Below are 23,763 nucleotides of genomic sequence, written 5' to 3'. Positions count from 1 at the left end.
AGTCCTGAGCCGGGGTAGAGAATTTCCCACATGTGACCGGTCATGCATGACGATATTTCCTTTGTTCTCAACATCCAAGACGGCCGAGCCCCCTCTTTCCAGGGTCTAGACGACAGCTCAACCACTATTACCCATTCTTCGTTGAGATTTCTTGCCTTCACAATCACAATCAATAAGCACCGCGGGACTACATCTGACTACATAGATAGAAAGTTTAGATTGAGAAATGGATAATTCAGAGGATTATTCATCGGGGAGAACTCATGTTGTAAGCATCAGTAAACGGTGTATGTATTATTACATGTTATCCTCTGATCGTCATCTAATTTCGACGAAAACACGATTTCTTCCTTCCTCACCCACTCCATCCCATGCAAAACGAACCAAAAGTCCAATCCTCTGACGCAGATGTCATAATCCGATCATGCGATAACATCGACTTTCATGTTCACAAACGACACTTGGAATTCGCCACGGGAGGGTTTCCGCCCGCCGATACCCCTTCGAGTCTAGGTGAAATAGTCCGGTTATCAGAGTCATCCTCGACACTGGAGATCTTATTTCAGTTTGTCTATCCTCAAAGACATCCCTCCCTCGATAAATTGGCATTTGAGGAGCTATTGGAGGTGGCAGAAGCTGCGGAGAAATACGAAGTTTACGGTGCTCTTTCGGCTTGTCATTTGATCTTAAGGTGAATTATTGTTAACGTTACGGTGTATGATACGTACACTGACTATATACGTACTTACGGTACTATTCCTTAGGGAGTTCCTTCATAGCCATTCGAAACAAGTTTTGCATTTCGCATGTAGACATCGAATAGCACCTCTTGTTGAACGATTGGCCCCGATAATGATGGACACATCTTTATTCGAGGTAAAGGATTCCCTTATAGTGTGCCCATCTTACTTCTTTGCATGGGTGAGTCTCCATAAGGCATTGAATTCTCTCAGGTTTTCACGGGAACTTTCATTGCACAGAGTCTCTTCCGTGAACAATACCTTCAGCTGTCCATCGCCCTTGCTCAATCTCGCCCACAACATAAATGTGACAATTTCAACATCTTCACTCGTGTCGTCCTTCAGAAGCTCGATAAACCGAGCAACCTTATGATGTCCAACCTCGAAAACTTGTTCAACATTCGGTCCATAGGGGGCCTAGAGAATATTCAAGTTTGTTGTGCCATGGAATCAAGGAAGTGGTATCATGCTGTCAGAGAGCGGGTGGCAAAGATACCGGACTTCACTTTGGAAACGCCGGATGGATATTAGAAGGCACTATCAATCGGTCTGACAGAGACGTCAAGTTCTCCGGTCAAAGGGGGATCAGAGTAGATTCAAGATATTAGTTGAGCGCAGTGCGGGGGTCTATTTTATTAGTATCCAGATAGACAGATTTATACTAGCATTGTTCCCGGAAGGGAGTTTCAAGGAAAAACTTACTGCAGGTAGGGGACTCTGAATGGAAGGGAACATCATCTCTCTCTGTGAACATACAGATTCGTGGTAAATGTTGACTGTGACATCGACAACGAGCTCGAAGCGAGCCTCGCACCTAGTACAAGTCCCACTATCTTATACTTAAAGTAAAGCGTTGCCACTTGGGCTTTTTGTACGCCTTCAACTGGCTAACTGATTTTACGGTGCCATCCTCATGTCTGCCTATTACGAAGGCGTCAGAATCGTTCCAAAATACTATCTCTAGTCATGGAGCGTATGTCCCTAATCGTCTCGTCAGTTAAAATTTCATTCCAAAACCATTCGAGAGTTGATTGTGGAAGGTTGGCCAATAGATCGATTACCCATAACAAATTAGCTTGGTCTCTTCTAACATGTTTCACATAATAGTTGCACCCGGATCCTGCACACAACTCGATAGCCTCGAGGTTGTGCACCGAAGCTAGTGCGCGGCATACGTTTGGATTCGAATACCGTATGGCCAAATTCCTCAACTGGTGAAGCTCGAAAGGTGCAGTAAAAACTTCATTTCGCAAAGTTCATACCCTTCTACACAGGCTCAGATACTTGTTAAGTTTGGAAGTGACCGTAGCCCAACCTCGAGTAAGGAGGGGAGCCCGAGTCCATCGCTCGACCGTGATTTAATGCGGCCAAACTTCGCAAGGATTCTTGTAGGAGGCGAGTCATTGGATCTTCGTAGTCGAAATGGCCTGAGAGCGTGGGTTAAGCTGGTACCACCTCAGGAGTCCGCATCTTGTCAGTCAGAAAGAGAAGGAGACTACAGCGATCCAGCCAATTGTAAAATTTGACGTGGATTTCTGCCTCTTTCCATATGTGTGATCTGGCGATGGCAAGGTGAATTGGGTTTCCGACCAAGCAGAGATTTTGTAAAGTCTCCTTGTCGCGAGAAAAGCTGTCAATAATTGAGCTTCTAAGCTCCTCTGGACGTTCAACAAGATGCGACAAAAATTTTGGATACTAACGCGGAGCCACGGAATTGGCCGGTCCGCGGCTAGTAAGTAGGAGCCATGTGATGACAAATCGGATGTTCGGGATTAAACACCGGTCATTTCTACTCAACGACGACGACGACGTACTCAACGTTGCAAACGATAATCTTAGACATTCTACTCACTCTTACTCTACAACAGCTGACCTAGCTTTCATCTGCCTTTGCCTCTTCTTCCTCGAAGTCACCCGCTATTTTTATCGCCCATCTCGCTGGTTTCATCTGCAATTTGAACCTTGATGACCTCGAATAACAGACGAAATAAACATGGAAAAGGTGCCAACAAGGACCCAAATTCCAATTTTGGTCGTTCACCAGGTCCTAGCCGGGAGCAGAGCGCCACACCTGGCCCAAATTCCAGTCCACTTCCTGGTGGAAGCGGAGGAAGAGTAGGTGCAGGATTAGGACCAGGACCAGGAGAGCAAATTCATACAGGATTTAATGGTACCGTGCCCAAGTCAGTATCCGCCTCTTTTTGTCCAAGTGAACCCACGATTCTAATCGCGTTTTACTCACCGATACTGTATTTATCCCTTTTCCGTATATCGTCGCTATTCTGTGCTTCCATGGCTTTCAGACACATCTACGATTTTAGCAAAGCACTTGCTGGAGAGGTCCGAATACTCTTGGCTGAAGTTGGTCAATTGAGGGATGAGCGGAGGCAACTGCAATAGTGAGTCTTCCTTGTACTAAAACTTTAGCTCTTTCAGTTCGCTCCTTCCACAAACGATTTTATATCTTGATCGTCATCAGAGGTACATGCTCATTAATCGTCTAGCGAAATTGCAGAGATAATGGCTCTGAAATCGAAGAATACTGGGTCGCAGGAAGAGTATAGAGGAATGCCTGGTGGCATGGTGAGTATTTTCCACATTCCTGATCCCACTCTTTCGCTAGACTTCGTTATTCCATATTCTGCTCCGAACTTGTCACTTACGCTAAACTTCTTCCGATCATGTAGTATGATCATCCCGACGCTTTAGCCTACGCCATGGCCGGACTCACATTTCCTCCTCATCCTCATGATCCTCTAGCCCTAACACCAGTGGATCCGCCACCACCTCAAGAACCTCCAGCCCCAGCATCACCCGCATGGAGAACAGTGCACAAACGCGCAGAAAGGAAACCTCGGACGAAAAAAGCTACTGGTATACCTCAGTCCATTCCATCTCCAAGTCAGGTCCCCCCGTTGGAGATACCTAAACCAAATGTACCAGCATGGGCACAGTGGAGACGTGAGTGTTTTATTCCGTTTCTGTTCGTTTGGTGAAGCTTTTTTTTCTACCTCCCATTACCTTGTTTTAACTTAGTTCCATGGTTGATTACCTTCCTTCTGAACTTCGATCTAATTGTCTGACTCGTTCCTTTCAGCCAATCCTCTACTCTCACCGACACCACGACATGGCTCATTCTCTGGTGGTGGTGGGCCAGGGCCAGCCACGCCGCCGCCTAGAGCTGGTCTTTTCGGTGAATCAAATCTCCTTACGATTTCGGATGGTCAACTGATACCGTTCCTTCTTCGTCAATGTTTTCCAGGTCCGCCATCGCCACCGCCAAAGTAATTCTGCATACCCAAAGCCTTTACCACCAGCGTTCACCATCCGGCATTCCCCCATGTTTCATGGGCGTTCGCCACACATTTACCTCTCTATTCTATTTCTTGTCTCATCTTCGGGGGGTTTCCAGATGATCGGGTCGATATGTGATATAACGTAGGTAAACCTGCAGATAAGACTGTATCGAGCTAACGAACTATCAAACTGTACTATGATCTGTACTATAGAGGGTGGATTAAACTCTTTGACGCTTAGGTATTCCTTGAAAATCAAAGATGTTCAATGGCACCGTATCAGTTTGTTGCACGTCGTCCGTGTTAACGAAAATCTAATACAGATGCGTCTAAAATTTCAACACCTCCAAGGCAGATCAGGTTCTGCTTTTGCAGATGTTTAATGATCACGAATTGGCCATGCGTGGAAAGGACACAGGATGATTCTTCAGAATCATGAGGTTTACCTGTCGTTGGCTTATACAATATTGTCCCCATGATCGCCGGAATCCCTACAATTTCGTTTATAATTAGCGGTTTTTGCTTCTATATTCTCATCTACAACAGTATGACGGACAACATTCAAGTATACGTTCTCCTCAACAAGTGAGTATCAGTCAACATCTAGCTTTCTTTATCTTTATTACGTGCACACTCAAAGGCCGTCTGCCAAAATTTTACAAGGGAGTCTTGCCTCTCTGATCTAAAGTTGCTGGAATTTCTCAAAGCGCAAGATCTTGATCTCGACGTGAAGATAGTCTCTGACAGCCTCGATCTTGGCACATCTTTAATTAGAGGAGATCTTTCGATCAAGGATGCGATTGCTCTCAACCAGACTGAGGTTGAATCAAGGTAGGTGGTAGCTCTCATATGATCGCGCGCAAAGCCATTTTGATACTTCCACAATATCCATAGATGCGTGGTGTTAATTCCTAGTACAGCACAAGACTTCTCAGATGTGATTCCATTCATCGATAAAAAAGCTGTACGTCAACTCTCGGAAAGTACTTACTTTTCGCGAATTAATTACTCCGCTTGGTCTTGAGTATTGGCCAAACAACATCATCGCAATTGATCAATCTATCTCCCGCAAGTTATCCGTTTTACTATATTTCGTATAATTTGTAAAGGTAACTGAATCTTATTTCTCTGCCAAACAGTACTCCTGCGATGTGAATCCTTTCCTCAGAATGCAACAATTGCCGCACCGACCTCTGGGACAGGTGACTGGGAGCCTCAAAGTACGTTGCATGATTTGTTGATCTATTCTTCTTTCTATACCGATTACAATATGCGATATGCTTACTGAGCTTGTTACGAATAGTGAAAGAAAGAATAGTAAATCGTACACTGCAACGAGACGGTGAGCAAAAAAATGAACTCTTATAGTCCTATTAACGTCGATATTCTACTTAGTACTGTTTTGGACTGTATCTAAGGGAACCCCAGAGCTGCTGGAAGCTCTTTCGACTCTCTTTTCAGAAGCCTTGAAATCTCGTCTTTCCATCAACTTCCCAGGGAGAGCATCGCTGGCCGAGCCTGATCCACGGAGTCCGCCACCCTTGACACTCAAACAAATTATAGCTGGTGTACAATCTGCTCCAGAAGTTATTGCTGAGACAATGGAATATGCAATCTGGATTGCGGGAGAGGGATATATTGATACTGCGAACATAGTTATTGAGGCTTTATGCGTCCACTACCCTAACGACTTCCCAAAGCAAAGGACGCCTTGCGCATGGGGGTTTGAATTCCTTTGGCACAAGTCTAGACGTCGACCAGCTTATATCGAGCCGTTCTGGGGTGCACCACCTGATGACGCCACGCTTTGGGCTGCATATAGCGATATTCAACAACCCTATCCACAGACAAATGTCGAGAAAGCGCGCGCACTGGTAGTCGCTGATGCCAAGATCCTGGTAGGAAATCTGAATTTCCACACGTATAATGTGAACATTTGCGCCGAGGTCGCGTTAGAGATGGGTATGAAAGCGAAGGCTGAGGATTATTTTGATCATAGGTATACATTACATGGACTCATGGATGGATACTGACTACTATCTTTCTTTTTCTTCTAGCATCCGTCTATTGCAAGCCGAAGGGAATCCTGTATCACTCTGGACAGAATTGATGCGGTCATTTCCTTTGGCAGACATGATTCTTTTAGGACGTGCTAGGAAGATCACTGGTACTACTCCAGAGGAAGCTATACAAAGAGCCAAAACCATTGTTCAAGAAATTGAACAGTGGCGGTCTACACACGCTAAACGTGTCGCTGCAGCAAGGGACCGCAGAGCTCATCTTCGCGCCTTGCCTCTGAAAGATCTCCTCAATCAAATCGGAAAAGATCTCCGCAAGGACCCCGCCTCCCAGAGTGACATAGAAGCGGCCGAAGAACGTCTCAAGATCACCTTGCCTGCGAGTTATACCGAATTTCTCCTTTTTTCTAATGGAATGGACTTCATACCTAGTATCAACATGCCAGGGCTACGATCTGTGACAGAGCTGAAATGGGAATCTGCAGAGGATCTGGGACTGGACGAACTTCCTGTGGATTTAGGATTAGCTACACCTAGTTTGGAGGATTTGGCTATAGAAGTACCGAAGCTTGGTCGTGTCCTGATGATTTCACAGGAGGCGGATGATGAATATCTGTGGCTCCTTGAGCCATCGCAGGTCGAAAATGCATGGAATGTGCTGCGACAGGATGGGGTGAAGGCCAGCGGATGGAGGTTCGTAGTGAATGGCCTTCTCTAATTCCGACTAAACTAATACTTAAGTCTTATTAGAGTCGCATTGTGGCGCGATTGGCAGGTCAATATTGGGTGGTATGAAGATTTCCGGGATTACCTTGCATCAGTTGCGCAAAGGCGTTGAGATGCTTGGTGTGCTCGAAGCTCGAAAAACCCCGGGCTCGGCCAGTTTGTTGAATGTGTGCATGGAAAGAACGTTATCTAAACAAGTGGTGTTTCGACTTTGCGCTCAGCGCTCAGAAGGGAACAAAGATCCTTCTCAGAAGGATCGATGACATAAAGAACAGCGAAGCTTGAGAAGAACTACGTATTGCCAGCCTCAGAACAAAATGCTCTTGCGCAAGTTTGTAAATACCGTGCATTTCTCATCTGAAAGATGAAAAGGAAACAAGAAAAATGGATTGCAGTGGCTGAAGAACACATATATAATCTGATATCAATCGATCGCCCATCCGACAGCATCAATCAACAACAATCAATGGACAGCATCGAGGCATTCGTGGTATCCAGTACTTAGTTTCGCTCTCTTTCGTTCTTTCTTGGTTCTTTTTTCCGTCTTCCGTCACCAAAGAAAGTCGAACTGTAAGATTATTACAGAAGAATCAACTCGCTGAAGGATTTAAATAGCCAGCAAAGCCAAAGTCGATTGTCGTTATCAACTATCTACTAGCCAACGAACGATGACCAACTTTCATCACGATAATCAAGGAATCCCAGGAGCGCCGGGAGTAGGAGGACCAGGAGGATTCGTACGTCTCCCCCTCCGCATAGATTCCTCGCTTACTTCTGATTTGTTCCTTGCATGTATAGCAAATGCCTCAGGCTCAAGCACCAGGATCTGGAGGACCGGGAGGATTTGGAGGACCAGGATATGGATTAGGAGCAGGGTATGGAGGAGGGTACGGAGGAGGACAACAGGTAGGTTTCCGTGAAGGATACGTGAGTTTTGTTTTGTTTACATTCTCTTCCACCTTTGTTTCTTCTTCACCTGGGCCATCATTCATTTTTTGTTTCCCTAATGTCCTGGACTTTCCTTCTCCTTCTCCTTCCCGTCCTCTCCCCTCAATACCCGTGACCGTCATTTCTTACTTCCACCATATCTGACCTCCTTCATTATTCCAGAACCCATCATACGTTGCACCTCCAACATCCGGATACGCTCCGCCTCCAGGGCCTCCTCCTTCAATGCCTGGAATGCCTGGTACGTCTGGTACTCCCGGTATGTCCTATACGTTCAGAATTAATGAGCTAATTCCTGTACCAGGTCCAGGTTTTGCCTCTGGATATGCACCGCCTCCAGGCCCACCACCATCTTCGTATACCGGTGCGCTTAGCCAACAATACGGCCAACAACAATACGGCCAGCAAATCGTTACATACTACCTGAACACACCTATCCCGCCTCTCGATGGTCCACCGCCGGCGCAGGGTGTTCCGGGACACGATGGATACAACGGAAACGCGGATGTGGAGAAGTTGAGGGATGCGATGAGGGGTATTGGGACGAAGGAGAGTCTTCGTGAGTACTTCGTCCTGGTATTCCTTCTCTTGTTTCATTCGTTCGTTCGTTGCCTATATCCATTCTTTCTTTGCATTCAATCGTTCAAATAATCGGTGATTCTGTGCCCTCCCTCATTATATCCTCTTACTTCTCTGTCCCTGTTCTTCGTTTTCTTCTTTCATTCAATTATCTTATCTCCGCTTCTTTGTCATTCCACCCTCCGTGCTAACGATCCCCGTTCTTATCTTCCAGTAATCCAAACAATTACCCCCCTTTCCGCTATGAATCTCGCCATTCTGGGTGCCACTTACCGCGCTGCGACGGGCAAGGAGCTCATTGCGGATGTGGAGAGCGAAACGAGTGGACGGTTGAGGTGAGTTTTGAGTTTTTCTTTTTTTCCTCGTACTCTCGGTGGTTTAAGGCGACGGGGGTAACCACTTCGCATTGTCTGGATTTGTTGTTCCCATCGTTACGTATCTGACTTCCACCCTTCTTCTTATAGAGACGTACTAGCTCCCCTCGTTTTCGGACCTGTCGAGTATGATGTCAAGCTGCTTCATGAGGCGTTGAGTGGAGCTGGGTGAGTCCATTCCTTTTGCATTTATTTTTTCCCCCTTATGCTGATTACTATCACAACCTCCGTCCTCTTCAAAAGCACCGACGAACACCTCTTAACCTCCCTCATCGCCGACCGTTCGCCCTCGGATCTCTACCTTCTCAACCAAGCATACCGCGCACGACACCGTCGAACCTTGGAGGAAGCGGTGAAGGGCGATTTGAGTGGGAAGACTGAAAGGAGTGAGTTGTCTTTACTGTGACATATTTGTAATTTTCACCTATATTCTAACTCCCTTTTCTAACCATTCGCGCAAAGTTTACACAATGATCTTATCCTCCAATCGGCCCTCCGACAACAGTCCTGTCGATCCTCAGCTTGTTGAGGCGGATGTCAAGGCACTGTACAAAGCTGGCCAAGGTAAGATCGGAACAGATGAGGTGAGTTTTTCTTCATCATTGTCATTGTTTCGTCAATGAACAAATGTGTCGGAAACGAACGACTTCATGAAACAGTCTTTGTTCTCCTGTTCCTTCCAATCTTCCTTTCCATCTCCTTCAATTTTCCGTTGATCTATCTAATATCTTTTGCTCCCAGATCGCATTCTGCAACATCATCATCAACCGCACGGTCCCTCACCTAACTGCATTGTAAGTCTGTCTGTTTCGTTTCTTCTGCTCCTCTTTTCCCCTGCCTTCGTCGTCCCCTGTTTGTCCCCCGAGCTTCGTTATTCGTCCAATGGCAAACATATCTCGTTCCTCGATGTATTAATCTGCTGTGTTTTACTTAAAAGATGGGAATCATACCAGCGTCAACACGGAAAAACGCTCTCAAAAGTTATCAAGAATGAGTTGTAAGTCAAATTGAATGCTATACCGTTATTTCACGTTTCTGATCATTGTTCTGCGTCCTCCTCCCGCCTTCCTCCTTCCATCACCAAACATACATAGCTCTGGCCACACAAAATCCACACTTCTTCACATCGTCACTGCAGCTAATCCGAAACACATAACCGACGGGCCCAGAGTATGGCGGGACGTAAAGTTGTTGGAAGCTACGATGAAAGGAATGGGTACAAAGGATGATCTGCTCATTAGACGGTGAGTTATCGTGTTCTACTTTGTTTTTTATCCACTCTCCTCGTTAAAACCACTCCTTTTACACAGACTCATCCGCACCCACTGGGACCAAATACACTTCACCAACGTCAAACGCACGTATGAGCGCAAGTATAAGAAGTCGTTGGAGGCTCGGGTCGCTAGTGAGACTAGTGGGGACTATAAGAAGGCATGTGTTGGCGTTGTTCGGGGGGCGTGAGCTGGAGGAGTTCGTAGGCACATTCTGAAGGTGAATATTAAATAGTGAATGGTAAATGATGAGTCACGGTGTTCATTTCATGCGTCGTAGATTCTGTGCAAATGCGCGAAATCTTGAACGAAGGTGTCTATGGATTGTGTTTGTGGTGAATTATAACTTAGGGGCATTGTAATGTGTACACCAGCAACTGAATGATGGTTTAAATTTCACCCCATCCCGCCACCATCATCCCAATGGAACCCGTCTCGTTCTGAACTATTGACCTCTTCATCGCTGAGCTCGAGAACCTTTTATCTCCATCTCCACCAAATTTCACCTTGTAGGTCATTCCTGGGGAGGCACTTGAGTCTCAGAGTTCGTCATGCGTAGGCAACCTGTAGGCTTGATGGCAAGTGCGAAACTCTGTAATGATTGGGTTGCGATTATGGTATATCATGAAACATTCACGTCGAAATATACGTCCTCCGAGGCTCTGCCTCTAACCCGATATCTTAACCGCAATGCCAGTTACAGGGTTTTGCATGTATCGTAAGTATCCAATTCACTGAAGGACACTATACATGAATGATGCATCCTGTACTTATCCCCTTATGTTTTCTGCACCTTGACTTCCAGTGTGCATATCTTTGTTTCACCTCAACTGAGGGGCCGGAATGAACGGTTTCCTAATAGTATTATATGATTAGTTATATCTATCCGCATCACCTTCTAACTCGAAGATTATAAGTTACAGCCTCGTCCCTTCGGGAGCTCAATTGATGTCACCATTGTGTAAAACGGTAAGTGTACTCATTGGAAAATTGTGACTGGGTTTTCCCATTTGCACTACCAGAACACGCCTTCCGGGTCCCCTAGGTATAAAAGAGATGTTGAACTGAGTTTTGGGACCCCCGTTCGAGGACTCCCTTCACTTACCAAGACAAACTCTAACAATCCAAATTGAACTACGCTCATGGTCTTTCTCAACACCAAACTAACCACTGGCATATCCTTCATTGTTGTCTACCTGACGGCAATAGCTACACCTGTGGTACAAGGTCTCCCAGCCACAGAAGCTCAGACTGACCATCTAGTTTGTGCGTATGACGAGGTCAATCATTGCTGTGATACATATGCTGATTTTTTCAGGTGGACTGGACGTTGTAAGGGACTATATGATTTGAATTATTCTGACCTCTTTGAATCTGTATTTCATCTCTCCATCGTCTGCAGGCACCTTACTGTACGTCCTTTGAGTTTCCTGGATACCAACCTCTCGCTCGTGGCTGATCTCGTTGAAATTATCAATGCCTATCAATAGGCCCTTCAGGATATGTCTGCTGTGGACCATACTTTGAGCCAATTAATGGAGGCAACGGGACTGCTTATGGAAGGTTGGTTTCGTTGCTCCTTTTGTTGTTTCTTCCAATCGATACTGACATCATGTACTTGTTTGGATATAAAAGCTGCTATCCTGCGCACGGTATCTGCCCGGATTGAACTCTCCTTCTGAGTCGGGTCACTTATTCTATATATTTCATGATGTTGAACTCTTCAACATCGAAATGTCGAACTTGAAGTGGGCTGTAATTCCGAGGGAAATGATTAACTATACTTATCAGCAATGGATAATCTTGAACCTGAGATCTATATGAGAACGAATGATCCTATGTAAAACAGAATGGTAAGTACCATATATCAACCTCAAATTGATGCGAACTTCTTCATTTCTATTAGCCATAATTGTGTCCCGCTCACTGCTAGTACCGTCTCAGCCTTTTGTACAAAGAGATGGGAACGCACGTCGTTGAGCGTTAGGTCTAGTTCATTGTTTCAGAAACATAGAGGACTAGCCGAAGACACTGCATTTGTCCGCTCCCACTGTATGGTACATGAAAAGGGGAACAGAGTCGTTAGTACTAGTACGCTCATGTTCCACCGCTGTGAATTGTTACAAGATGTACTCACCTCATATGATGCTCTTGGCACAATTTTGTCGCTGTCAAAGGGGTACTGTACCGATGGACTGATGTCAGTGCTAAACGTAAAATGTATCATTAACAAGGAGGGCTAAACTCACAATGATTCACTCAACACGATGCGTAAAGGTCAAGACGAATTCAAAAAGTCCAATTCCCTTATTTTCTTTTTACTTGGCTACAGCTTCCGTCAAGTTGGTTCGCTATATGCTAGAGCCTAGAACCTCGATAGTTTTGAACATCCCCAACCAGCTTGAACCTTCATGTAGTATGAGCTACCGAGCTATCCTTCCTCCAAGCTTGCAACTGTCCATGGTATAGAATGATAACCCTTGAGACTCATATACGTGGGTTTCGCTGGCGAGGTGTGCAACAAGCCAGGAGTCTGGTCGTAAGTTTCAAATTTTGCCAATAGACTTCAGAATCACCTCACTGGTTGGATTGATTCGGCTTTGTCTTTCCCTTATTTTTGGCACCGAGATACCGGGCTTGAATGAGCGATTCGTGGTTGATTTTGAGTTGAAACCCGGTTGAAACACTCGTTGAATCTATTGCGATGTTGTCTTTTTATGGAAACCCCAAAAGAAGAAGAAGCTATAGATGAGAGAATGAGAGCGGCATAAATGAAGTAGGAAGAAAAGGGCTGTGGGGTGGTGGAGCGGCGTAGCTGGTTGGGAATCCTTACCTCTTAACAATCGTATATCATGTCCAATAAGGCAGAGGGAGATCCATGTGAGCTTGAGAACAAGGGTCTTGGAAGTCGCCCAGATGAACTGTGAAATCCAATTCAAAGTAACAAAAAACGAGGAATGGATGCCGAGCTCGAGCTTGAATCTGATGCTGAGGACACGGCATTAGCCAAGCGTCTCCTACTCGACTATTTAGCACAAGATCGTGAAGGGAGGAGGGATGACTTGACTATCCTGATGGTATGTTCGCTAAAGCCGGTCTGGGGAGAAGATCATATTGTCAGTTATATTTCGGAGTAAATCTAGAACGCACTATCTTCAAATCAAAGTGCTCGGAACATCCAACATGTTCAGCTCTCCGCTATTCTTGATGGGTAGTCAAATTTGAACTCGACCCAGAGCCAGACGTCGACCAAGAAGTAGAGGAAACGATCCCTGAATCATTCGCGGTGTCTAAAACTCGGTGACCGCAACTTGTCCATGCGTAGCTAGGTTTCGTTGTATTCATAGGTCTCTTCTTACCCCATCAGACCACGAAAGACGACCAAGACTCCTTTAGCATTCCACGCAGACTGAACTCGCTGAAGGCAGGTATATAGCGATTGGAAAGGTCGTAGAACGATGGTTTGCCCGAATCAGTGAAATCACCGGGATACGTTCCGCCACGGTTCCGGACACATCCGAAATAACCACCAGTCTTGACAACTTCAACGTTTAGATCCTAGTGCCACCTTGACCAGTACACAACTCTCTTTCAAGCAGATAACGTCTACATTATCAGTGTGTAAAAATACCTGCCGTACAGAGCGTGACTTTCACAGAGCTCGCATGAACTCGCATGAAGTTCCTCGGACCTCCTCCTCCTCCTCAGCGCTAGCTTCTGAATCTCCATGACGGTTATTTGCAATGATAATCCCGCCAGATCATATCATTTCTCGCAAACGTGCTATTCAACTTTGGGTATCCCAACGCGACCATTACCGACCCAAGGAATGCTTGTCGGTCCTGGGCACACAAGTTATTCCCGTCTAATCACCTCTAATCGATTTCACCCCAGATTCTCCGACGTCTCCCCCCTCTCCACATCAAAGTTTTCCCTATATAGCAAGACGTATCCATTGTCAAAGGCCGCAATGTCTTCTTGACTGGTTAGTATAGGAGAAGCTACACGACTGTTTTGGTGAAAGCGCCGCGGGTCGAGCACACACGTATCACTTCAACCTGTTGAGCTTCTAGAAAGGATATAGCTTCTAAAAAAATATATAGGTGCACCCAGACGTATGTCTCGTTCTCTATTAAATTTTTTGAAGTTCAGATGCTAGTGGCTTCAAAACCGAAACCTACAAAGGTACATAAATAATACCGGAAATAGTACGGCTCTCCTCAAATAAATAAGACGACAGATAGGATATGCAGACCACGACTACACCTTCAATTTAAGTTTTCAATAAGTGCAGGATGCCGAACGAAAAGGAATTTAGCGTACCGATAGATAAACTATAAAGAATTCAAACCAGACCCTTCAAGATCGCACCTGAGCATTATAGAGCTTGGCGTATTCGCCCTCCGTATCCGAGATCAACTGGTTGTGTGTGCCTTTCTGCACTAGTCTGCCTTCATGCATGCATCTTGAAACCCGCGGGCAATCGTACATTAAGTTTGGGAAGAAATAGTACAATAGGGAATCAAAGACCCACAGTATCAGATCGGCTTCATGGGCGAGGTACCGGAATTGGTGGGTCACAAATATCGTGGTTTTGTGGACACCATGCTCTCGAAATTTGCCCAGGATGTTGCGTTCGGCTATCGCATCCAGAGCGGAAGTAGCTTCATCTACAATGAGCAATCTGACGTCGGAATGATTATTCAACTTCATGAAAGCCCGGGATCTGTTCATGGGTGAAAGGAAATAAACCAAATGTAGAGTAAAGCTAGATACATACGCTATTAATCTTTGTTTTTCACCACCTGACAGGGGAATGGGCGCCATGCACGGCGCGTTACGTCGCATCTCTTCCACAGCAGCCAAAGGAACTGTTCCGTTCCCAAAAACATCGGAGCTGGTTGTGAAAAGAGATACAGGGTTCAACACAGTCTCGTATTTTTCCTTGAGGTCATTGATAAAATTGTAGGAGCCACCCATCTTCGCAGCTCGGTCAAAGCTCTCCGGCTTCGAGTTGCATAGTTCTTTATCGGATTCTGAGAGTGAGATGGAGAGATTATCACGAATGGAAATAGGGTAGATTTCTTCTGTCTGGAGAAGAACAACCATCGATTGACGAAGTGATTGCAAATTAAAGTCTTGAATGGGGACTCCGTCGATCAGGATAGCACCAGTGCTCGGATCGAGCAGACGAGAAATTAAATGAAGAAGAGAAGTCTTTCCACTACCGTTCTGGCCCACAAGAAGAACGAATTGTCCCGGTAATACATCGAATGACACGTCTCGTATAGCTGAGCGAGAACGGAGGCTCGATTGTCGGGCTAGAGAGATATTCCTGCAGATAATTTATCATACCTTCAGTTCATGGCTATGAATCGCAGTGAAATATAGTTACATACCTGAAAGATATCTTCATACCCAGTGAAAAGCTACGTGTCTTATCAGGATATGCACGAGCACCTTCCAACAGTGGTTTTTCGAAACTGAGGCCCTTGTAAAATTGCTCCGCCAAACCGAGCACCTCGTGCAGCGGTTTCTGAGCTGTTCTGACCTTCTGAATGTTCTGTCTCAACTTCGATGAAGCATACTGAACAAACAGTCCTGTCATGAACCATGACAATGATGAGCCTTTCTCGACTATTGGATATGTGAAAATGAAAATGATCTGCCAAAGTGTCAAAACAACATTTTAACTAGCGAATGCTTGGTCTCACCAAAGGTATTTCAACTACCATTTCCAATACTTGCCAATACCACGGAATAGGAATACCGTAGCAAAGCATCTCTGCATCGATTGATAAAAATCCTAATTTTTTCATAGAGCGTTCATATTCTGGGAAAGAAAACAATCAGACACAGTAGAATCCTACAACATGCAGGCAAACCTTGAATTATAAAGTTTATTGCTCCGTCTTTTAAAACTGATTTTCTGTATCCAATGTCGAAGATGATTTGATGCATAGCAGCCACACGATGATAGGCTGGGTCATTTGTCCAAAAAGAGTATCCTGGTAGGTTCATGAGCTTGCATATTGAAAAATAAACAGAACAGAACTCAACCAATCCCTCCAAGGCCATTTGTCGGTATGCAGATCATAAACATTGGGACCATTGTGCAACAAAAAGCTCCTAAATCCAAGACCATTGTTTGCCTAGCCACCATTGCGAGTAGGATCGAAATTTGCAATCCGATTGTGATATAATTCTGTAAAAAAATCGTAAACTCATGGAGAAACTCCCAGCCCAATGATTTGTCAATTTCGAAAGCCCATGGGAGAGGTAATATTTCTTGGACATCAGGTTCTGAGGGATAAATTAACCTGAGTAAATGATGCGAAAGGGAACACCGAACCTTTGGTTGTATCGAGCGAAAGGGTTAGGCTTTCTGAAGAGGTACACGTTCAGAAAACAAGTAGCTTTAAATGAAAAGTCACTCGAACGTACTGCGTGCAAATATAGGATAAAAGCGGTTCCTAATCCCATATTTGATTTTACGAGAACTATTGAAGCTAAACATGACGGCGATGTGGGCTCTATCATTCAAAAAGTGCATGAAACCGAACCTTAGCTTCTTAAGGACGGCAGTCATCGACTGGCAGACTATCAACAACACTACCACCTTGTGCATGGTGTCAATCTTTGTATCCATGAATTCGTGCATGGTTGCGTATTCTACTTCCTGCGTGACGAACTGACACATCTATGAGCTTCGACGCACAGAAGACTAGGGGACAACAAACCACTTCAAGAAAGCAGGCAATGGACCAGAGATAAAAGGCGGACATCAAACAAGGCCACAACGCTGAGATCATATAAAGCAGGAACGCCATTGGGGCCGTCCAGAACAAGTCTTTTAGAAGACGATATGCTTTTCCAGAACCACAATGTATAAGTTGAAGATTTTCATAGCAGGCTACCCAAAAGACCCAAAATGATTGAGGCTGTTCGAAGGCCACTTCAAATATCCCTTTTCTCACCCGTCTGATGTTGGCTGATGAAGAAGGACGCGTCATAGGGTATTGGCCGGGGTCCCCGAGAGAGGCTTAGTTCAAGTTTGTGAGCGAAGAGAGAGGAAGCAGTAAATTGAGGTCAATTATGACTCCCCTTTTCTTTAAATTATTATTGCTCTCTATGTCGCCTACCACGTAACAGCAAGTCAAAGGGAGGGTACACGCAAGTTTGAGCTTGTGCGCCCCACACGGGATTTTGAACTACTGGGGGCTGAAACAGTCGATTCAATCGATTTATCTCTGTGGGCCAGTGTCAACATACACCAACTTGATAAGATTCGACTCCGATTCAGGCCACGATAGGATGATAATACGCAGGAGACACAAAATGAATGTTTCATGGTAGCTCTGGTGCCTACGGCCCAAAGAACCCTCAAAACCGAAAGGTTGGGGAGCAGTTTTGAAATTCGAAGTAGGTCGTAGCCTAATAGACAGCATAAAGTAATCAATCCCAGACATATGAGAGTATTGAAGGTGCGATGTGACTGTTATCTTTTAGCCCAGCAAAGTAGTAATGAACCAGGATTCAAACTATATATAAGCAGGTCTCACCGGATTCAAGATCACAAGATGCCAGACATTGGAGGAAGATTTTGTGGGCGCACGTAACTTGGTAGAAATTTGACGGAAAGGGGAAACATTGTTAGAAGACGAAGACCGAGTTTTGAGTGAATAGTAGAAACTCCCATGTAGAAACGTTGAAAGCGCGATCCCACCTAAGAAGGCCCAAAAGCGGTCCACAACTTCACCAAAATCGAACCTTCTAGAGCGTCTTGATATGCGACATACGCAAAGTTAGCCAAGAGGAATACTTACCTTCTCCTTCGTTAGGTAGTATGTCTCTAGAATGAATGTGTTTCGCCCACAGATATCAAGGAGTCTACAAGCTCTCTGTCAGACGGAGAGATATTAATGAGAAAATGAGGACATTGAAAATGGAGGATGTAATATAGCTATGGACTCAGTGAGTCCCATGAATATGAAACAGGATCGCGGAGATTGGAAGTACTTGAAGCAGCGAAATCGTTGAGCGCATCCTATAAGATTCAGTGAGAGGACTTATAGACAGGAAGACAATCATTTAACCTGCCGCTTTTGCTTTGTCTTGAAGCTCCTTTGAAGAAGGAAGCCAGCCTCTTCATCTTTTAAGTTTTGAAACCGTATACAATGTGTCAATCACATTAGAAAACTAAATGAAGCTCTATTATCCACGTGCACTATGAGTGCAGGAGAAACGCTCTTTTCATATTTGCGCAGAGTCTGCTTGTCAAACGAGCGCATGCAGGCGTTTTTGGTCTGCTAGTGTTGTAGGTCATTAATGAGTTTCGGAGTAACATTCACGGAAAGTGCCATGAAATACTTCCATGCGATGCCTAAAGCACGGCGAGAGTCATGCTGGAAGAGTAAGTAAAATGAAGAACAAAGATGGCTATGTAGGCTGTAGCTAATTGGCTTTTATTTGACACGCGAATATCACGTGCCGAAACGCGTCGCGACGCAAAGTTGAACAAACTACGTATCGCATTCTACATATCAAAGAGTAGGGAGTAAACAAGCAACATCAAAGAGTAGGGCGCAGAGTAGCAACATCAAAGAATAGGGGCAGACTAGCAATACAGGGTACTATGATAAGAAACCAATAGCCACACTTCTACTCGAACCAAACTTCAAAGGCGTTGAATGTAGTGTAGTGTATAGATAATGAGTATGGATACAAGGAAGGGACATGTATAATACAGGGAAGAAGAGAGCTGATAAGAGCAAAAGAAATCATCATAATGGTATTGCGGAGGCCGATCACATCAAGTAACCTGGAAGTTGTGGTGGTCTGATAACCCTCGGGCGATACGAAGGCTTGGAAAGACCAAGGGAGTGATCAGGCAGCATTGGGTCTGGAGAAGACGCCGGTATTTGGCCCCACCAGGTGTCGCAGGAAGGATCAGTTAGGGCTTGGGATAGCCCAAGGGCACTGTCGCCACTAAGGCCAAGAGAGTCGTAGTTGAAGGAATTTGCGACGCTAGGCCGGGGATGATGAACAAAGCCTGCGCTTTGATACTCGTCCATAGAGAACGGCAAAATCGGCGAAGCAATACAGGGCTTCGTTTCATCCGAACCGGATGTGGTGTCCGGAGCAGGGCTTGAAAAAATGTGGCGGACCTCCCCAACGCGATTTTTACTGTCTTCAGAGCCATCCGAAGATGAACTGCGCGTGGAGTTTGTGCCTCGCGATGTTACTCTTCGTTTGCGGGGTCGTTTGTATTTGATAGTGACGGTGGCGTCGAGTTGCCAATAATTTCCCCGTCCAGGGGCAGTCGGTGGTCGCTCAGTAGAGACAAATATGGATTTTAGAGAAAGCATATGACGGATAGACGCCTACAAGGAGCTTAGTAACTGCACAAATCGACCGACCAGGGATTGTGGCGTACCTTCCATCTACGATCGGTTGTCCTATAGTACTCAAACCTTTCCTCGATTGCTGAGTATATCTCTTGCAGTGTAAGTTTACCCCTAGGACTACCATATATCGCGAGTTGAGTAAGTGTCTCTAAGGGTGCTGCTGGGCGTTCGCCGGGTGGGGGATCGGGCAGAAAGTTCAAATTGATCGGCATTCCAGCAGGGATTCGGAAAGCAGAACGAAGAGTTGGACCCGCATCAGGAAAAATGTCTGAATCTCCAGACGGACTGTGGGATGTACGAGTGTACCCTCCTAGATGGAAAGATATCGGTAACGTGAAATTTTTTAAAAAAGCGAGCGCTAGACGCACTTCTATCAGAGTATTGGGGCATGTTAGAGATGAAAGAATGAACAGATAGATGTACGAATCACTAATCGACTCGAGGTCTTTTATATGAGAGCAGGTTCTACCGCTGAACCAGTGTCGACGTGGGGTTTGAGGAAAGGAAAAGTATCGCTTAGTATAGCCAAAGGTGCTATCAATCAACTTGCAGGATTCAGAAATCAGAGAATGTCAGATGGTCAATTGTCTTCTCTGTTAATGTTTGTCGTGGCCAGTGGGTCCACCAGCGGCTAAATCGTGCTTCTCAATTCATTGGAATTCAATGGGAGTATATTGAAGTCTGCCATAAATTGCTATTCATTGACATCCGAGAAACTGCGAGGTTAAAAAGGTGAAGGCAAACTCTGACAAGATGGGACACACATAGAGTGTTCTTAGCCGTTCAGTTCCATGTAATCGAAAGAAAGCAAAGGGTGCTGCCGTAGGGTACGGGAGTTCAATATCCATCGTGGGTAGCAGCCTGGGTGGGATTGACCTAAAGCGACACAATCAACATGCGGTTGAAGATTCCAGCTATGCTCTTGTGGGGGGCACTAAGCGCTGAGAGTCGGTTGAATCGGCGATTTCCTCGGATAAGTACAAAGGGTCCCATCTACGTCTCCTGCAACCCCCGCGATGGTGAGACACTGAGATCAACACGACGTTTGTAACTGCTAGTATCGTTAGCCAGCTGGGCAGGTTTATATTTCGGAGCGTTGAGTGCTGAGCAAAAAACCGTTAGAATGCAAAGGCGCTGCAACACGAGGCACTGGTAACTTTTGGTGCAGAACTTACCAGAATCAAACCAGAATCAGACCACAATGATTAAGGCGGGGGTTGAAATTCATGGTCGAGGAACACGGCGGCGGAGAATATACGAAAAGTTCCGATCCTTTCTAGATTACAGAGGAATTTTGATCTTCCTTGTTCTTCATTCGACAATCCGTGTGTAAAGTGATTCCTTTTTGAGCGCTAGCATTGAGTCAAAATGCAAGACATCGGGAATTATGTACCCGCAATGCCTCGCAATGCATCCTCCCGCGAATGTTCGCGAACTATTTGACTACTTTATAATAAGCACCCGTCAACGTCTCTGAGTAGAAACTACTTAACTATACAAGTTATTCCAAGTGAAACTCTCTAAAGCACGTGCAATTGCCCATTAAACATGAAGAGCCTCTGGAGCTGGAGGCTAAACCAAACAATAACGGCGATATGAGTTAAGAGAACTGGATTCAGCGAATATTTGGCACTAAAGTAGTCGTCAGCGTTTTGCAGAAACTGCGCGGAGTCTTCATTTTGACTCTGCGGATGTTGAACCGACGGTCTCCCTGTAGACATTGGTAATATCATCCCTGCATTCTATATGTACAGGCAGAAAATTCATATGTGAGGCACCCAAAATTATTAGTCCGTTAGAGTAATTATTACGAATGTTGTACATTCCAACCTTTTCAGTGAAAAGGTGCGCGTTCATCGATAACAAGTCGTGCACCACATATCAAAATCTTCCTCGAAGCTTCCTCAACACCAAATATCTCGTAGCAAGCATAAAAATACCAGCAAGAATCATCATCGTGCCTATCATAGGGATTTCCCCGAATAAAACGCGTGAGTTGATAGTCAATCAGAAATACGAAATGGTAATCCCGCCTCACCAGCGAAATATCCAACTGCCTTAAATCCGCCGCTGCTTCTGTTGATTGCACCACTAATTGGTGCTCCAAACAGGCCTCCTAACGCACCCAAGGTCATCATCATTCCGGTCCTCCGACCGATGTCCGACACGTCTCCAAGCAGAAACACAGGAATGGCCAACCCGGGGATGATAGTGCCAGAAGTGAACCTGTGTCAAAGGGGGGAGGAAAGGGATTAGGACATTATTGGCAGGAAGGGTATGACGGAAAGAGTATACAATATGCGCGATAAGATAATGATCCACGGACCAAGATGATAACACTCACCCGTAGGTTACCGCAATTGCCGTTAGAGAGCTCTTCGATGTAGCGAACGGCCATGCAAACGTTACGATTCCGGCAAGGAATGTCGTCGGTGCAATAAAGTTGATTGCTCCTATGTACAATGTCAATGACCCATCGGCGTCAATCCACAGAGACGCAAGTTTACCAGTTTTATCCACCAATATTCCTGACACAACCCTTCCAAGTAGCGAACTTGCATTGACTATGGAAACGAGGTAGAACGAGTAATCGGGCGAAACGCCATTCGTCACGGCGCTGATGTCGATATAGGTCATTACTAGGGAAACCCGTCAGCACACACTAACGCGTTCCTGCCCAACCTGCTCACCAGTGAATAGCCCCAAAAATAGAAAAACAACTCCTACACAATAGACCGTAAACGGTGGTGAGTCCTTAAAAGCTCGAAAATTGAATAGTCCGCCAGAGACTGCTTTTGGCGGTAAACGTCTGGCGAGCGTAAAGCATGGTATACAGAGGGAGAATAGGAGAATAAAAGCGAGGATTCGCATTGTCCATGGGAATCTGCAATGGAAAAAGTGGTAAAAATTAACAAAAATTTGACATTGGAGGACACGAATGTGAAAGCAAAACGGTACTTACCCAACGGCTGGAATCAACGTTCTCGTGGCAATAGGGAACACTGTTCCTCCAACAGAAGATCCGAGGGTGGTCAAACCCATCGCGGCTCCCCGTTTCCGTTTGAACCAGTGACCGAGGACACTGAGAGAAGGACCGAATACCATGCCGACACCAAGCTAGTGTGGGCAAGTGATGAAGATAGAATGAGTGAGGTGAGGCGAATGGAAGACTGAGAGAACGACGGCAAATCATGATGGAACACTTACTCCTGTAGCCAATCCCTGGCAAAGCACAAACTGCCAATACTGAGTGCATTCCGCGACGAGAAACGTTGACGTAACGAGCAAAGCAGAGGCCGCGACAAACGGAAGCTTGAATATTCCGAGGTCGAAAAGGCGTCCGCTGATTAGTCCGGGTAAGAAGACCAGACAAACCTGGAAATGGAAATGACAGAAAACATTGTCATCAGCGGGGAGATCAAGAGGCGAACAAGAAATGGTTTCGATATGTTTACCTGCAATGATCCAATCCATGCGCTGGTTGGTTGTCAGTCAGTGACAAATATAGTCTAGTAGAACAAGACTGACATCGAAGAGGGCGTATGGTCTTTAAGTAAGGTCTGCTCGTAATACGATTGGAACACCTATATGCCCATCAGTGTCTCTACATCGTCACGCGAGAAATGAACTCACTCCCCAGGAGGTTATATACCCAAGTCTTTGATAGAAGGAGGCATGGATATCGGTCGAAATGGATAGAGAGAGAAATTGACATACGAAGCGAGAGTACTAAACGCAGTCTGTCCAACGATAATCTCAGCAAAAGGTTCTCTGAACGATGAACCGACGCGTGGACCCACCCCAAGAACGACCAGCCACGCTCTCAACCCTCCATCCGGACAGTCTAGCTGAGACGCTGTGCCTTGTCCACCTACCGGCCCCTCCGATCTCGACGATCCTGAACCGGTCGAATCCAAAAGCCCATCTCTCGACTTGTGCAGTTGAACAGGAATCACCGTTTCTTGCGCGTTTCCTTTCGTTTTCTCCATGCTGAAGGAAGGACTCGCAGTGCTGTCCATGTACTTGTCTTTATCGTCAGCGCTAGACACACTCATGTTCGTCGCGTCAAAACCGTTACGAGGCGAAGATAGCTCGAAAGAAAAATCTTTATCCTCTTCGTGCTGACGATGGAGGGTCGAATCCATTGCTGGGAACGAGTAAGGAAAGTCAGGAAGAGATAACTAAAGGTAAAAGCACACCGGAAGGCTTTGTTATAGAGGCGAACATGATGCTAGGGTTGGTCGCCACTTGCTTGATTCTCGTTCACCTGTTCAATAAGCAATGAATGAGACTAGAACTAAACAATAACGAGATATAACGATCATTACTGTAGTCTATTCAACTATACCAGTGCTAGCCTAGCCACAACACGTTCCCTGCAAGCTAAAGTCGCGATGTGGCGAG

At 45.5% G+C, this 23,763-nt stretch overlaps 8 protein-coding genes across 8 annotated transcripts; 5 read left to right on the top strand and 3 right to left on the bottom strand.

The window, feature by feature from the left end:
- Positions 1 to 371: 371 nt before the first annotated feature.
- Positions 372 to 1,271, top strand: C8R40DRAFT_1171121 (uncharacterized protein; the record flags this gene model as incomplete). The annotated part of the gene is made up of 3 exons (XM_046231649.1): positions 372 to 691; positions 765 to 921; positions 981 to 1,271. 3 exons carry the CDS (start codon positions 372 to 374, stop codon positions 1,269 to 1,271), a joined length of 768 nt encoding a protein of 255 aa, XP_046086106.1.
- Positions 1,272 to 2,473: 1,202 nt separating this feature from the next.
- Positions 2,474 to 4,148, top strand: C8R40DRAFT_240880 (uncharacterized protein). The gene is made up of 6 exons (XM_046234462.1): positions 2,474 to 2,923; positions 3,044 to 3,139; positions 3,245 to 3,323; positions 3,428 to 3,701; positions 3,838 to 3,933; positions 4,003 to 4,148. The coding sequence occupies exons 1-6, from the start codon at positions 2,706 to 2,708 to the stop codon at positions 4,026 to 4,028; spliced, it is 789 nt and encodes a 262-aa protein (XP_046086105.1). The 5' UTR covers positions 2,474 to 2,705; the 3' UTR covers positions 4,029 to 4,148.
- A 970-nt stretch (positions 4,149 to 5,118) lies between these two features.
- On the top strand, positions 5,119 to 7,237 carry C8R40DRAFT_241098 (uncharacterized protein). The gene is made up of 5 exons (XM_046234463.1): positions 5,119 to 5,256; positions 5,340 to 5,378; positions 5,432 to 6,035; positions 6,094 to 6,747; positions 6,805 to 7,237. Coding segments are annotated over exons 1-5 (1,386 nt in total). The 5' UTR covers positions 5,119 to 5,255; the 3' UTR covers positions 6,893 to 7,237.
- A 590-nt stretch (positions 7,238 to 7,827) lies between these two features.
- Positions 7,828 to 10,353, top strand: C8R40DRAFT_240786 (uncharacterized protein). Its single transcript, XM_046234460.1, has 11 exons — positions 7,828 to 7,969; positions 8,033 to 8,287; positions 8,522 to 8,642; positions 8,772 to 8,849; positions 8,925 to 9,067; positions 9,144 to 9,265; positions 9,423 to 9,475; positions 9,619 to 9,678; positions 9,776 to 9,925; positions 9,992 to 10,172; positions 10,233 to 10,353. Exons 1-10 carry the CDS (start codon positions 7,954 to 7,956, stop codon positions 10,140 to 10,142), a joined length of 1,149 nt encoding a protein of 382 aa, XP_046086103.1. The 5' UTR covers positions 7,828 to 7,953; the 3' UTR covers positions 10,143 to 10,172; positions 10,233 to 10,353.
- A 505-nt stretch (positions 10,354 to 10,858) lies between these two features.
- Positions 10,859 to 11,517, top strand: C8R40DRAFT_241321 (uncharacterized protein). Its single transcript, XM_046234465.1, has 2 exons — positions 10,859 to 10,921; positions 10,975 to 11,517. The coding sequence occupies exon 2, from the start codon at positions 11,095 to 11,097 to the stop codon at positions 11,440 to 11,442; it is 348 nt and encodes a 115-aa protein (XP_046086102.1). The 5' UTR covers positions 10,859 to 10,921; positions 10,975 to 11,094; the 3' UTR covers positions 11,443 to 11,517.
- A 2,527-nt stretch (positions 11,518 to 14,044) lies between these two features.
- Positions 14,045 to 16,423, bottom strand: C8R40DRAFT_241303 (P-loop containing nucleoside triphosphate hydrolase protein). Its single transcript, XM_046234464.1, has 10 exons — positions 16,397 to 16,423; positions 16,305 to 16,333; positions 16,013 to 16,255; positions 15,838 to 15,960; positions 15,667 to 15,785; positions 15,352 to 15,617; positions 14,733 to 15,287; positions 14,487 to 14,678; positions 14,276 to 14,417; positions 14,045 to 14,218 (listed from the first exon to the last, which is right to left on the bottom strand). Exons 3-9 carry the CDS (start codon positions 16,113 to 16,115, stop codon positions 14,312 to 14,314), a joined length of 1,464 nt encoding a protein of 487 aa, XP_046086101.1. The 5' UTR covers positions 16,116 to 16,255; positions 16,305 to 16,333; positions 16,397 to 16,423; the 3' UTR covers positions 14,045 to 14,218; positions 14,276 to 14,311.
- A 2,816-nt stretch (positions 16,424 to 19,239) lies between these two features.
- Positions 19,240 to 19,523, bottom strand: C8R40DRAFT_1006487 (uncharacterized protein; the record flags this gene model as incomplete). Its single annotated transcript, XM_046222812.1, has 2 exons — positions 19,240 to 19,335; positions 19,389 to 19,523. Coding segments are annotated over 2 exons (231 nt in total), but the record flags the coding sequence as incomplete, so codon positions are not given.
- Positions 19,524 to 21,240: 1,717 nt separating this feature from the next.
- C8R40DRAFT_1046504 (major facilitator superfamily domain-containing protein) lies at positions 21,241 to 23,348 on the bottom strand (the record flags this gene model as incomplete). The annotated part of the gene is made up of 11 exons (XM_046224368.1): positions 21,241 to 21,320; positions 21,398 to 21,585; positions 21,704 to 21,812; positions 21,867 to 21,998; positions 22,050 to 22,243; positions 22,322 to 22,476; positions 22,567 to 22,734; positions 22,815 to 22,836; positions 22,888 to 22,943; positions 22,993 to 23,017; positions 23,137 to 23,348. 11 exons carry the CDS (start codon positions 23,346 to 23,348, stop codon positions 21,241 to 21,243), a joined length of 1,341 nt encoding a protein of 446 aa, XP_046086099.1.
- Positions 23,349 to 23,763: the final 415 nt, after the last annotated feature.

This window comes from Lentinula edodes (assembly GCF_021015755.1).
Source record: "Lentinula edodes strain Le(Bin) 0899 ss11 chromosome Unknown C8R40scaffold_19, whole genome shotgun sequence".
In the NCBI taxonomy this organism is placed as follows: domain Eukaryota; kingdom Fungi; phylum Basidiomycota; class Agaricomycetes; order Agaricales; family Omphalotaceae; genus Lentinula; species Lentinula edodes.
Note: the sequence above shows the minus strand (reverse complement) of the source record. Positions and strands in the feature narration are given on the sequence as shown.